At 41.6% G+C, this 13,097-nt stretch overlaps 1 protein-coding gene across 2 annotated transcripts; it reads left to right on the top strand.

The window, feature by feature from the left end:
- Window positions 1-432: 432 nt before the first annotated feature.
- On the top strand, window positions 433-13,031 carry got1 (glutamic-oxaloacetic transaminase 1, soluble). Of its 2 annotated transcripts, XM_042224603.1 has the most exons (10): window positions 433-1,652; window positions 8,078-8,167; window positions 9,556-9,737; window positions 9,822-9,945; window positions 10,234-10,346; window positions 10,439-10,543; window positions 10,710-10,860; window positions 11,221-11,386; window positions 11,495-11,637; window positions 11,832-13,031. In XM_042224603.1, the coding sequence occupies exons 1-10, from the start codon at window positions 1,577-1,579 to the stop codon at window positions 11,969-11,971; spliced, it is 1,290 nt and encodes a 429-aa protein (XP_042080537.1). In that variant the 5' UTR covers window positions 433-1,576; the 3' UTR covers window positions 11,972-13,031. The 2 variants fall into 2 exon arrangements, with proteins under 2 accessions (XP_042080537.1, XP_005913955.1); XM_005913893.3 differs by lacking the exon at window positions 433-1,652 and having other exon boundaries at window positions 6,277-8,167.
- The last annotated feature ends 66 nt before the right edge of the window (window positions 13,032-13,097 follow it).

The following is a 13,097-nucleotide window of genomic DNA, read 5'->3' as shown; positions in this document are numbered from 1 at the left end:
CACCCCCTCCCATGGAGATGCACGTCTATTCAAAAAAGGCCGGTTTAAGTGGAGTAGTTTAAGTCAAGAGCTGAACTGAGTCTGAAAAAAAGAAAAGCTTTTAGGCCACAGTAACTCTCTGTGCGCTCTGAAAAAATATAGTGGTCACTTAGTGCTGCTTGGACGCAAATTTAAACATTAAATAATTTATCAAGATTTGCTAATAAGGAAAAGTAATTTCCACACAGTGGAAGTTTGCGCGAGTTAGGTGGAATTTACGTGATAGAAGCTCGTAAAGCAACCCAAAGGGCAGTAAATCTGGTCATTTTGTTTCCCAAATATTTACCCATTCCTTTTTAATGAGTGCAATAATTTAAAAATACCAAACATAGACATAAATGCGTAATAGATGTGTGTGTGTGTGGGGGGGTTGCTTTGTTTTGTTTTATTTAAAGTGTTTAGGAGAAAATTATTAATACCCCAAAAGAGATTACGCGGTTAAAACAATTACTTGTACACGGGTCCGAGTAGAGTCACCACGCTTTCGAACTAGAGTGCGCGGGGCCTCTAAAGCCCCCCACTGACCATCATCACGGGCTTCGCGTGCCACCGGCAGTCCAAAAGTGGCCAAGTAAAGACTCGTGTTTACGGAGCGGAAGAGTCTGTTTCCTGCCTTTAACAAAACCCAGACTCCCAGAGAGTGTCAAGGAGCGACTCGTTGGTGAATGCGACTCCCCAATACATCATCTTCATTTCTGAATCGTCTTGATAGCCTCGGTAAGGTCGAGTCCACAGCAGAGGTCAGAGCGGATACAGGCTGCAGAGGCCTAAGCCTTAAAAAAATTAAATGGATTTTGAAAAATAACTTAAAAAAAACCCGATCAGCTTTCTGCCTCCGTGGGAGTCAAATTTCAGTCACTCCGCACAATTCACTTTCTGGTGAGTTCTTCAAAGTTAGTGTTTTGCCAAGCAGCGCTTAACGTGTCTCTTCTTGTTTCCCTCCTTATCTCCATATTTCTGGCAGTCTAACGTATACTGAAGCAGGGCTTCGGCATCAGAGGGGCAGGTGTACAGTACACCACTGAGATACAGGGTGCACAGAGCACAGACCAGACGTTTGAAGAAATAACATTTATCATCGCTGCTTCTGGGTTTTGTGTCTGACTGGTTGATGCAAACAGCTGTTTATTTATGAGAGAATTATGACTTGACAGAGTTGTGTAGAAGAGCACTTACAATCCTTTTACAATGGAGGTGATTATTAACAGGCTCTACCAACAGCCTGTGTGTGATGAGGAACTCAAGTGTGACTATCCATTTGTCTTAAAGTGCTCTTAATCAGCCAATAACAACAATAGATTGCTACTTTAGGAAAATAGATTAGCTCAAGTGCGTTTTCCCCAATGTCCAACAAGTCCAACAGGATTATTTAACTGGGTGTGACGCTTTCCCCATCATCTTGCATTAGGGCATGTAATATGTAAATAATGAGGCTGTGCATTACAGAAAAAAAAAACTTGAAAAGATTGTGAGAGCAGATACAGAGTGTGTCCGCCTCATGTAGCTCATAATTAACTTTCCGTTTTCCTTTAATTTCATGGTCAACAGAAAGAATGGCAGTGGACCAAACTGTTGTGTGGCAGTAATGTCTCAGTTCTTCTGGGTCCCGGAAGGTGAGTCTTATCAGCAACCCATGTGGTGGTGTCAGTAGCCAGGACCCAGACTGTGCTATTGTGCCGCTGCCTGGAACCGAGTGACGGATGACAGCACCTTCTCATTGGAGGAAATGAGGAGGCCAAAGGCGAGCCCGCGTCGGGCCAGATTTTTCAGCAAAAACCCTGTTCTCACCCACTTACTTTGGACTCTGATAGAGCCATATAGTCCACAAAGGCAGGCCTATGATAATAGTTAACACTCCCTCAGGGCTCATTGTGTTAACCAGGTTAGGAAAAAAGATACCCTAATTAGCTGTCTTGTTTGAAAGACAGTGAGAGGGTGATTTGTTTGAGAGCTGACACCTTGTTCTGTGTATCACAGTTCTAACTTAGAGACCATGAAAAGAGGAAGTGAGGTCAGGCCAGTCTGGATCCCCTGCCCTTTGCCCTCCCTTGGGCCTCATAAATTAGGCTGCTGTAATTCCCTCCCAGACGGCCTTGCCCCAGCAGGTGTGTGTTTGTATATATGAGTGCGAACAGAGGGGGATGTAAGGGTTGTAATATCTATGATCTACGGTGTTGGGAATGTAGTTTGGGAGGAAACAAGCAACCTAAATATGCTTATCCTCTCTGCTGCCACGCAGTCAATGTAGATAAAGACAGTGCGGGGAGGCAGGCTTTCAAATGAGAGGATGTAGGTGCCTCTAGTTGCTTATATACGCTGTCCCACTTGGCTAGAGCTGGTGAAATTTTTTTTTAAAAATTATCAAAAGGTTGAATCAAGTTCAGCTTGCTGCTGGAGGAACTCTCTCTAACTTGCTGAATCAGTAACAGCTCTCTTGGGAAGGACAATGTTACCATAAAATAAAAGTATGCGTGCATCCTGGCTTCCAGAGGTAAACATCCTTGAGAGAAAATATTAGCATCTGTCCAGCAACCGCGGTGGTATTTCTATCAAAGTGACAGACTGTTTTGGCAAATATCTGACTAGTTATCAATAAAGTCCCATTTTTGTAAATACTAACTGTATAAAATATCTAACAATGCAGCTTCAGCACGCAGCGGGTTTTGGCAATGCTGATGCTCAGATTAACCATTAGGATCAAAGCTGACCAGGCCTTCAATCGGACAGCTTTGCTACAAGCTCCAGCGCTGGCAGGCATTCATCCTCATATATGAAGATACAGAGTCCCAGATCTGTAGCTGACCCTGAACTTTGACCTCCTAGCAAAAGGGAGAATTGGTCTCCCCATCTGGATTCAAAATATACAACATAATTAGAAGTCATGAAAGATAAAGTTTGTTTCCTTTGTCACTTATCATATTTGTGTCTCTTTACCTAATCCAGACAAAAAAGCAAGTACTTTGGGTTAAAAAAAAAAGTAAAAAAACATCTTCCACTTCCTGTCTTTGTGTCTTAGCGTGCATATTTGTATAAAGCCAAAGTGCCTGAGTTGGTAAAAAGACAAAATCAATCAAGTGGAACAACACAACGTAGACCTTGTGTTTGAGGTTCCACCCAGCTTGAAGGCCACATCAGCGAAAAACAATGAGACACAACCATTTTTAATATTCCTTCAAAGTCCAAATGCAGTCCTGTTAAAAAGTACACCCAATGATTCAGCAGCTACCTTTAGAAGCAGTAACTCGAAGTTATAATTTTCTTTTTAACTTTATCAGTCTCTCACATCGCTAAGAAGGAATTTTGGCCCACTCTTTTTTACATTATTGCTTCAGTTCATGTGGGCATTTATTTATGCACATCCCTTTATAGTATTTCAATCAGGTTGAAGTCAGGACTTTGACTGGGCCATTGCAACGCCTTGATTTATTTTTTTCTTCTTCATCCATTCTGCTGTGGATTTGCTGCTGTGCCGGGAATCACTGTCTTGTTGTATGACCCAGTTTTAGCGAAGCTTTAGCTTTTAGACAGATGGCCTCACATTTGTTTCTACAATACTTTGCTATTCAGAGGGGTTCAATGTCGACTCAATGAGTGCAAGCTCCAACTTTGTAAACCTAAGCCATCCTGCCATGTCCTTTTTTAGAAAGAGGAAACTCTTCCAAATAAGCCATACACATTCAGTCTTTTCATAATTGTACTGTCGTGAACTTTAACATTTAACATGCTAATTAACGTCTGTAGAGTCTGAGATTTAGCTTTCTAGTTTGTCTGCAGTTTCTCTGAATGTTTCACAAGACTGCATACTGCCGTGTGTACACTTTCTTATTCACTGTATGTGAATGTATACATACCAACTTATACTCAAGCAAAACAGCTAAGGCATTTTAATGTTTTTTTTTAATTTACCTCTGTATTTTTGGAAATGTTTGATTAATTAAGACAAATTTCAGGAGAATGTTATGTAAAATAAATATAGGAGTTCCTGTATCTTATTATCTGTTTCTAGCAGTTGTGTTAAGCTAACTACTGGCAGTTTGCCCTTTTCTGCATTGTCAGGTGCAAGAGGACTATATATCACCTTATCCATCTGAAATATGCTCACTAGTGCTTAGGTGTTGTTTTATTTTGCGTGAGTGGCACATGCAGTCTTAAATTGTCAGGCTTCTTCCAATGGTGTGTAGCCCTTATGTCAGTGAGTTTACTTTTTGCCTCCATGTTGTTAACTGTGGGTTCCATACATTTGAACTTGTGGAACATACAGACCCCGTCAAAGCAATATTAGGCATGAGATGTCTGAGATTTTGCATCTTCCAGTACAATTCAACTAAGTTTGCACTTGGATGTATTCGTGGCTCATACTACGGTAGTTCACTGAGTCCAGTTGTAGGTTGTCATCTTTTGTCAGCAGGGTAGAAATCTGCATGCACACAAAAAAAGGAGATTTTATGTCATGATATCAAATGGAGCACAAAAGACATTTGCAACCTAAACTTGCACAGACAAACGCTCATGCACCCTGGTTGGAATGTAGTCTGACACAGAGATTACTGATATCTATTACTGCATGCACGGTCCGTCAGTCACTGATCTGCTCAGGGAGCAACAGGGAGGTCCTGTGCTCTTTGTTGTTGCTGTGTCTAGTTCCTTGTTAGAGAATTGATGACACTGTCTTTAGAAAACAAACAAGGCGGGAAGCTAAAAAGGTGGTCACTCACCACAGCTCTCTGACCCAGAGACACCGGGGCCAGAGCAACATGTGAACGGCGCTGAAACTTTGCCCTAGGAATGCACAGCGGTGTGTGCGCACACGCTCTTGTTTGTGTTTCTGTGATACCGCAGCTGGAATGTGACTGTCTTGTGCCTGAATGCCTTTGTGTGTTTTAGTGTCAGCTTCCTATAAGCAGCGCTGATAACCTGCATGCAAAATTTTAAAGAGAGAAAAAAATCAGATTAAACAAAACCCCATTCACACTTTGACTTTTTTGTCATATTTGTGTTACTCTGCTGGATGCCAAAACAAATGTTCTGTGTTTCCTTCTCAGGGAAATGCAGAGAAAGTGCAGGTGAACGTTGGGCTGAGTAATTGATCGATCTAGCTGTGACACACTCTCTTTGGAGAAACTGTCTTGCTAGAGGCTACTTCTGTCACTCCCTGCTCTGACTCACGCTTCACATCACAGCCCAGATCGTGGCCCTGGGCCTCCTCTGTATGCACACACTGAGCCCCGCCCCAGGCCCCCAAGCCTTGCTCTAAGGGAGCTCAAATCCCATAATTGCAGAGCTGACAGTGATAGCTAACATATGAGACACCCTCACCTGGTTGGAAAGAATGAAAACATCTACTGTCAGCGTGAAGTGAGGAGATGAGTGGGGGTGGGACCAAGTGGTGAGGAAAGTTAGCAACATGTGGGACAAAACACTGGGGAAAATAGTAACTGGGTGTTGTGTGATAGCAAGGTGTGGGATTAACTGTAGCACTTTAGCTAGGAATGTTTTTGTAAGGGGTTCATAAGGCTTAACCAAAGATATAAAAAGGCTTAAATAATGATTTGTCCATGGCTGAAAGATCAGAAGTTAGACTTTGTTGCTAGTTATTATCATTATCTTATTTTATTTTATTTTATTTTATTAGGAGGGGTAGGGTAGGAGGTGAAGACTGTGAAAATAAATTTGACAAATTTATATCCAAAAGCATTACTTCATATTCACACTTAATTAATATAACAGCCATGCATTTGTATAAGGAGGAATGCTTACAGTGTTGCAGAAGGTTGATTCAGTTTCTCTGGATGCAAGAATCCAGACAAATACTTGGGAATTGTCTTGAGCACCCACAGTACTTCTTGTACCCACAAAATCACAAGGACAGCATGCAAACTGAAACACAGCAAGGCCTCTGCAAGTTCAAATCTAGAGTCCTTCTCGATGTGAGGAGACAGAGCAAACCACTGCTCCACCTAAAAGGTTGTCTATAGTAGTGCTTCTCTGAGTCATAAAGCATGAATGCCTTGAATAAATGGATTCCACAAACTTTTTTTAAAGCATTTTTTCCTGGTTAACTGTAGGAACAGAAGCAATATTCAAAAATAATATCAGTATATTATCAGCTTATAGCAATTTAAGACTATTTACACCTGTGTACATATTTATCACATGATTTAATGATAACAATAAATTTCTGCTGCTTGTATTTAATCCCGTTCTGTTTTCGTGGTCTCCACTAAGTACTGGGAGGGGGAAAATCATCTATAGCAATTACGTTTCATTATAACCATTGCCAACTCTGTCTGTCTTCTGTTTAGTGCTGGGCAAATATTTTGCAAGAGATCTGTAAGAACCTCTTAGTGAAGATATCCTGCTGCAGCTAAAATCAAGGCAGATGGGCCTGGGACTGAATAAAAAGAGCAAAGCTGCAGGAGCAAAACAAAGAAAAACGAAGAACTAGTGCAGGATGACAGTTGTCAGTGCGTTTATAAGTGAGCTGCTTCAGATTTGGTGGTGTCATTTGAGCCAATGGTAGTATAGAAATATAATAAGCACAGTCTTAACTACATTGGCTTGGTCCGTGTGGTGTTCTCTATTTTATCTGTCAGAGACATTAACAGCAATTAATGACATATAACTTCTCCTTACAATAAGATTACCAACATAACTGGTTTGTCACAAAATACTTCTTGTTACTTCTTGTTACAAATATAGTATGGATGCCTTTGCAAAAAAGGCTAAAATGCACACTTGTTAATGTGAGAAGAGAAATATTCCTAATCTAGAAATTAATGTTAAAAATATATTTCCTTAAAATACGTTTTGTGCAAATTGTTGCACATTACAAATTATTACCCAAGACATGTAAGTGTGATTTTTATGTTGTCCATGCAGAAAGTGGAGCTAAATTGTATTTTGTACTCTAATGAGCATTTTAAACTATAACAGTCCATCAGTGCATGGGAACATCTGATTGTATTGTTCATGTTTTAAATCTTTTAATTTGATATGTTAAAAATGGCTTACAGTTAAACAAAATAGAAAAAAGAAAATAATTTATTTAAAAAGATGTAAGTAGCATGAAAACACTCAAAGCCAGCACTTCAGTACTAGAAAAATATGTGTATTTAATTTCACCCCACATAAACTTTTATAACCCATCATTTGTCATAATGCGAAACTTTTGAACTACAAAAACTAAAGTCGAGCCGTGCAACTGCACTCTTATTATACCAGACAGAAAACATAACTAAGTCTTGTCTTCCCACAAAGTCGCCCTCCTGGTCCCGGAGAGCAGGCTGGAGTGGCCTTCATTTATCAACCACTTCAGCTCCTGCAGACAGCTGTGGGGAGAGCACAGAGGAGCCAGTGTGTTTACACCACAGCTCAGCCTAGGCCCTCAGGACAGAACAGATTAGGACACTTGCACATATTCGTCTGCAGAGCGTGGTGACCTAAGCGTGATAGCTGTCTGATCAGCCGGAGTTCGTATTTACATTTATGATGTGACGATGATACAGCAATCAGTCTGTGAGCTCTGACCTTAATTTGTGTTCTATTATTTATTAATGGAAGAATTCTTTCTGTACCAAGTCATGCCAACTAAAGCTCTGTTTAGATGCTCTAGATATGAGCTTTAAAGCAGGTTTATAGCACCACCTTGTGGCGTAGAAATTAAATGCGCTAATCTCATGCACCGCCCACTCGCAGTGACGCTTCCTCAACCCCACACATTAGCTAGAGGATTTGTCAATCCCCTGCCCGCGGCGTTCATTGGGCAACAGCGCCTGTGCGTTTGTTTTATTGACCTTTGAACTGACAGGGATCAACGCCGAGAGCGATTTCTATTGGTAAATCCACTCACACCCACTTTGCAGTGACCAAATCCAAGTTGAAGGTGAAAGTCTTCCATCATCCCGCTCAGCCAGCTGATCAAGTGACAGCTCGTCTCTTCGTGCTGCCGCAGCCTCCCACAGTGCAAAAAAAAAAAGTAAACAAATAAATAAATATATATATATATATTTATTTTAAAAAATGTCGCTATTTTCTGAAGTCCCCCAGGCTGCCCCTGTGGCTGTCTTCAAGTTGACGCAGGATTTCAATAACGACCAGTTTCCAAATAAGGTGAACCTCGGAGTAGGAGGTAAGTTGTGCATTGTTGTCAGTCATTCATTGCATCCCAGAGGGAAAGGTTCTCCAGCCTGTCTTACACCGAGTTCATCTATGTTTGTATGATGGTGCCCTCATATGAATTTCTAACAAGTTGTTGTCATTATAATCAGAAAGTCACACAAAATTGACTGCTAGCCTCAAACTAAGCACAGCAATAGTTAAAACAGCCTGCTGACTGATATCTGAGCTGTAAAATCGAAACAGAAGCTATCTAGATGTAACTTTAATCAGTTTAGTACACCAGGCAGTCCAGAATGGTGATGGTTCACCTGTGCTGTAATTATTGCTATTGCTTAAATTCATTTTCGGATTAACATAGAGACTGTGAGTATCCGTTAATCTGGCCGCGCTACAGGCTGCTCAGTCATCACACACCCACCAACTACTGATTGCAGCTCTGTTGATAATATATCTTTGTTCTGCAATTAGTGTGACACTGAGAGCTGAATCATCTCTGTCCTCTGCTATCCTGCACCTCTCACTCAGCAGACCAGGCAGCTGATTGGATTACTGTTCTGTCATTACACAAGAACAAGCAGGAGTTTAAATTTATTACAGCTCAGTCGTGCTTCTCTCCGAAACAAACCACTGCCACATTTCGTCCTTGAGAGCAGCTGTTTTCTGTGCTAACCTCTCTGCAAGGAGTCATTTCTTCGCTGCTTGAATTGCACAGGAACAGTGTGAGAAGCGTTGATCGCTTAGCTCTGTTTTGGCAGGACAAGGATACCTGAGTCCTGTGATTAGCAGAGGAGGCTGAGGCCTCGTAATCCCTTTCTTTCTCCAGATGGTCAGCTGCTACATGGCAGCTGGGAAATGTAGGCCACACATTTCTCTCTACCTAAAAAAACACAGAGATCTGAAAAAGATCCTTGACTGTAAGGATTTTCTGCTTTTCTGTGACTTTTCAGTCACACGTGACTATAGTACCGGCCCTAGATCTTAATTTAGATGTATTATTACAGATAATCAGTGCCTTTCCAGCTAGTGGACATAACAGAGAGAAAAAGGTAGATCATCGACATCGCCTGGCTAAATCACCCAACAGATATTGAAAGTGCGCCTGTCACAAAACCCTGTGATCTTTGCACTTCTGTTATGACTCAAGAGTCCCATAAAGTCACAAACATCAGGATTACCAAGGTACAGGTGTTAAGCTCGCAAGCTAACCACTTCTGTCTGCTGTATCTGTTTACTGAGCAATTTAAGGAATGTTATATTTAATCTTACTTAGAGGTTTCTTTTTGCTTAAAACTCACTAAAAAAACAACATATCAATGCAGGAGGGAAGGGCCGCTTCCTACTATATTAAGCCATTCTTTCACTTTTTTCTTTAACATTAAATCGCATTGTTCCTTGCAGCCTATCGGACAGATGAAGGCCAGCCCTGGGTTTTGCCGGTGGTGAAAAAAGTGGAGAAGATCATTGTGCATGATGACAGGCTAAACCATGAGTACCTGCCAATCCTGGGCCTGCCTGAGTTCAGATCCTCAGCCTCCAAAATAGTACTGGGAGACAACAGCCCTGCCATCCAGGAAAACAGGGTTTGTGGAGTCAAAAGCCAAACGACACTCTTTGAATTTCTAATGTTTTTACATTTAAACTGACTGTTCGAATGTCACTGCCAGGTCGGGGCTGTCCAGTGTCTGGGTGGTACGGGTGCTCTGAAGATAGGCGCAGAGTTTCTAAGGCGGTTCTACAATGGGAGCAACAACACCAAAACACCCATCTATGTGTCTGCACCCACCTGGGGTACATTCAAGCACACACACAAACAAGCAGTGAAGTAGCACACACCTGTAGAGGACTTTAATTTACAGGTTGTTTTGTGAACTTTCCCCAGACTTTAAACTGTAGTTGTTGATAAAGTGTTCTATTGATAAATGTCTTCTTACAGCTGCATGTTATCAGTGAGCCTGGCTGTATTGTCAGGTCGGATGTGAGGAGTATTTAAAAAAGCATTATTCACTCTTTTATCTAATGAAAGCAATGATAAAAATCGAACGCTGCCCTCAGAGTTTTTCTTACTGTTTTTCTCAGAAAATCACAATGCTGTGTTCAGCAGCGCTGGCTTCGAGGATGTTCGTCCGTACAGGTACTGGGACGCGGAGAAAAGAGGCCTTGATTTGGCTGGCTTCCTTGGTGACTTGGAAGTAAGTACTGCGTGGCAGCATACTGTTCACTTATTACTACATTTTGGTCTTCTGGGTTTCACATTGCTTCTTCATATCTCCGTTTCCCACAGAGTTGTCCAGAGCACTCAGTCTTTGTCCTGCATGCTTGTGCCCATAATCCGACAGGCACAGACCCCACGCAGGAGCAGTGGAAACAAATCGCTGAAGTTATGATGGTAACATGCGTATAAAGTGCATGCAAACATATACAAATTGTCTGTACTGTGGTCTGAACTGCCACTACTGGCAAAAAGGTGTCATTTTAAACAGGATATTATTTTGCATGCACAGTGTTTATCTCAGTATGATAACCCTTTGATCTTTTATCCGGTTCTCTCCCAGAGGAGGAAGCTGTTTGCGTTCTTTGACTCGGCTTATCAGGGATTCGCCTCAGGTAGTCTGGAGAAAGATGCCTGGGCGGTGCGCTACTTTGTTTCCTCGGGCTTTGAAATGTTCTGTGCCCAGTCGTTCTCCAAGAACTTCGGACTCTACAGTGAGTGATCCTGTGTGTAAAGTGTGCTTGGTATGAATCTACAGAAAATCCCAAGATAAATCAACTGCAGGGATTAAACTTTGCAGGAAGAGTAACCTTAATATACATCTGTCTGTGAAGGTTCTCAGTCATCCAGTCATCTTAATATACATTGGTCTTATTTTCAGATTATGCTGAGTATAATGTGCACAGAATACATCAAAAACTCTGTTAAATTGAAAGGAATAGCCACAAAATTCAAATTAAGCAAGTCTCAGATTCACCAGAGGAGGAGCTGTTTATCAGATACTGCACCTACACATCAGGTAACAGGTATTAGCTGCTGTATTGTTTAACTGTGACATGTTTTTGTCCCATCAGACGAGCGTGTGGGCAACCTGACCGTTGTGGCTCGCGATGCAGATAACCTGAAACGAGTTCTCTCCCAGATGGAGAAGATTGTCAGGATCACCTGGTCCAACCCACCGTCTCAAGGAGCTCGCATTGTCACCATCACTCTTACCTCACCTGAGCTTTTTAGTGAATGGTAAGTGTAAAATAGCATCATTAAACGATGACTCATACCTGTGCATGAGGCAATATTAAAAAGCAGTCGATATCAGACATGCAGAGTGTTTTCATTCTCTGACTTTAGGCAAGAGAATGTGAAGACCATGGCTAACAGGGTCTTGCTGATGAGGTCTCAGCTGAAAGCTAAGCTCCAAGCTTTGGGGACACCAGGGACCTGGGACCACATCACAAACCAGATCGGCATGTTTAGCTTCACAGGCCTCAACCGTGAGTACAGCAATCACTTCCTTCTGCACACAATCACAGCTCTGTAAAAATGCACATTCCACTGGTCAGTTTAACAAACAATTTCATGGTATCCAAGTTGTTTTAGTTTTTGGGGGGTCGATTTTAAAAAGATCTTTAAAAGATTCAAACACAGTCAGTAAAACTTAAACCAGTATCTGGTGATTTTCCTGCAGCCAAACAAGTGGAATATTTGGTGAAGGAGAAACATATCTACTTAATGGCGAGCAGTCGCATCAACATGTGCGGTTTAACCACCAAGAACATCGACTACGTGGCCGAGTCCATCCACGAGGCCGTCACCAAGGTCCAGTAGAAGAACGGCACCATATCTCCAATTCTCACCACTTCCTGCTGCATTCCTGATCCATCCTGATCACAGGGAATGTGTTTGCATCCAGGTTTCCAGATTTTTCTGGAGCAAATACAATTTCTCATGTGCACAGAGAGCTCACAGGCCCCTGGTTTCTCATTCTTTTTCAGTATTTGTGCTATGCTAGGCTAAATGCATGCTGGGACCAAGTTCTCTATAGACTGCACGAAGATCGTTTGGATCTTTTTTAAGAGCCACAATTTTCCAAACTCTGGAGTACTTATGTAATTGTGTTCATAATTTTTCACCCTTATCTTAGTCCCCAATGTATTGTTTGTAGCTCAAAATATGCGTTTGGTATTTCAAGTTTTATGCATCATTAGAAGCAAGTCTGTGGCTGTATTACGGTTCCTCAGCAGCACTGACTCTACAGTCTAAAAATGTTATACTGTTCATGACTCATCCATTCAAAGTGTGAAATAGAAGTATTTGTGTGGACAGCAGTAAGAGTTGTTAAGGGGAATGAGAAAAAGAGAATATTAACATGACTAATCTGTATATTTGTGTTTACCACCCCGACGATGAATGAAGAATAAAGAGACAGTGTTTGTCATTTCTAGATTAAATGTGAACAAATGTTCTAAGGAGGATTTAAGCCTGAACTATGTAATCATATTCATGACAAGGCTCTATGCTAATGACCTCACATTTAATCTGTATTTGTAGAGTCTTTTTTTTTGCTTCCAGTTGACATTCAGTGAGCACAAATGACACTGAGCGTTCTGAACAGGTGCCGTGAACCTGGGGTCGTCACTGCATGCTGAAGGGTTTTGATGTTTCTGGTTCTGTCAGGTACCTGCCAGTGGACGTTGACTGTTCATAGCAGCCGGGCACTGTTACGCAACATTCGTTTGTCACAGCACAAACAAACTAATGATCAACCAGGTTGCTGTCGCACTACTACGCAGGGCATTTACGAAACAGACGTATTGTTTAGCAATGAAAATGTCCTCAGACATTCTGATCAAATGAATGAACTACTTCAATAAAAAACTGTCAAACAGATGTGTGTGAAACTGAGTGATAGTGTTTGCATATAAGCACTGACCTTTAGCAGGCCCTGCAGATC

Source organism: Haplochromis burtoni, unplaced genomic scaffold (genome assembly GCF_018398535.1).
Source record: "Haplochromis burtoni strain Fernald_Lab_line unplaced genomic scaffold, NCSU_Asbu1 Contig_7, whole genome shotgun sequence".
In the NCBI taxonomy this organism is placed as follows: Eukaryota; Metazoa; Chordata; class Actinopteri; order Cichliformes; family Cichlidae; genus Haplochromis; species Haplochromis burtoni.
The sequence above is the reverse complement of the archived record's forward strand: the minus strand, read 5'-3'. Positions and strand labels throughout refer to the sequence as shown.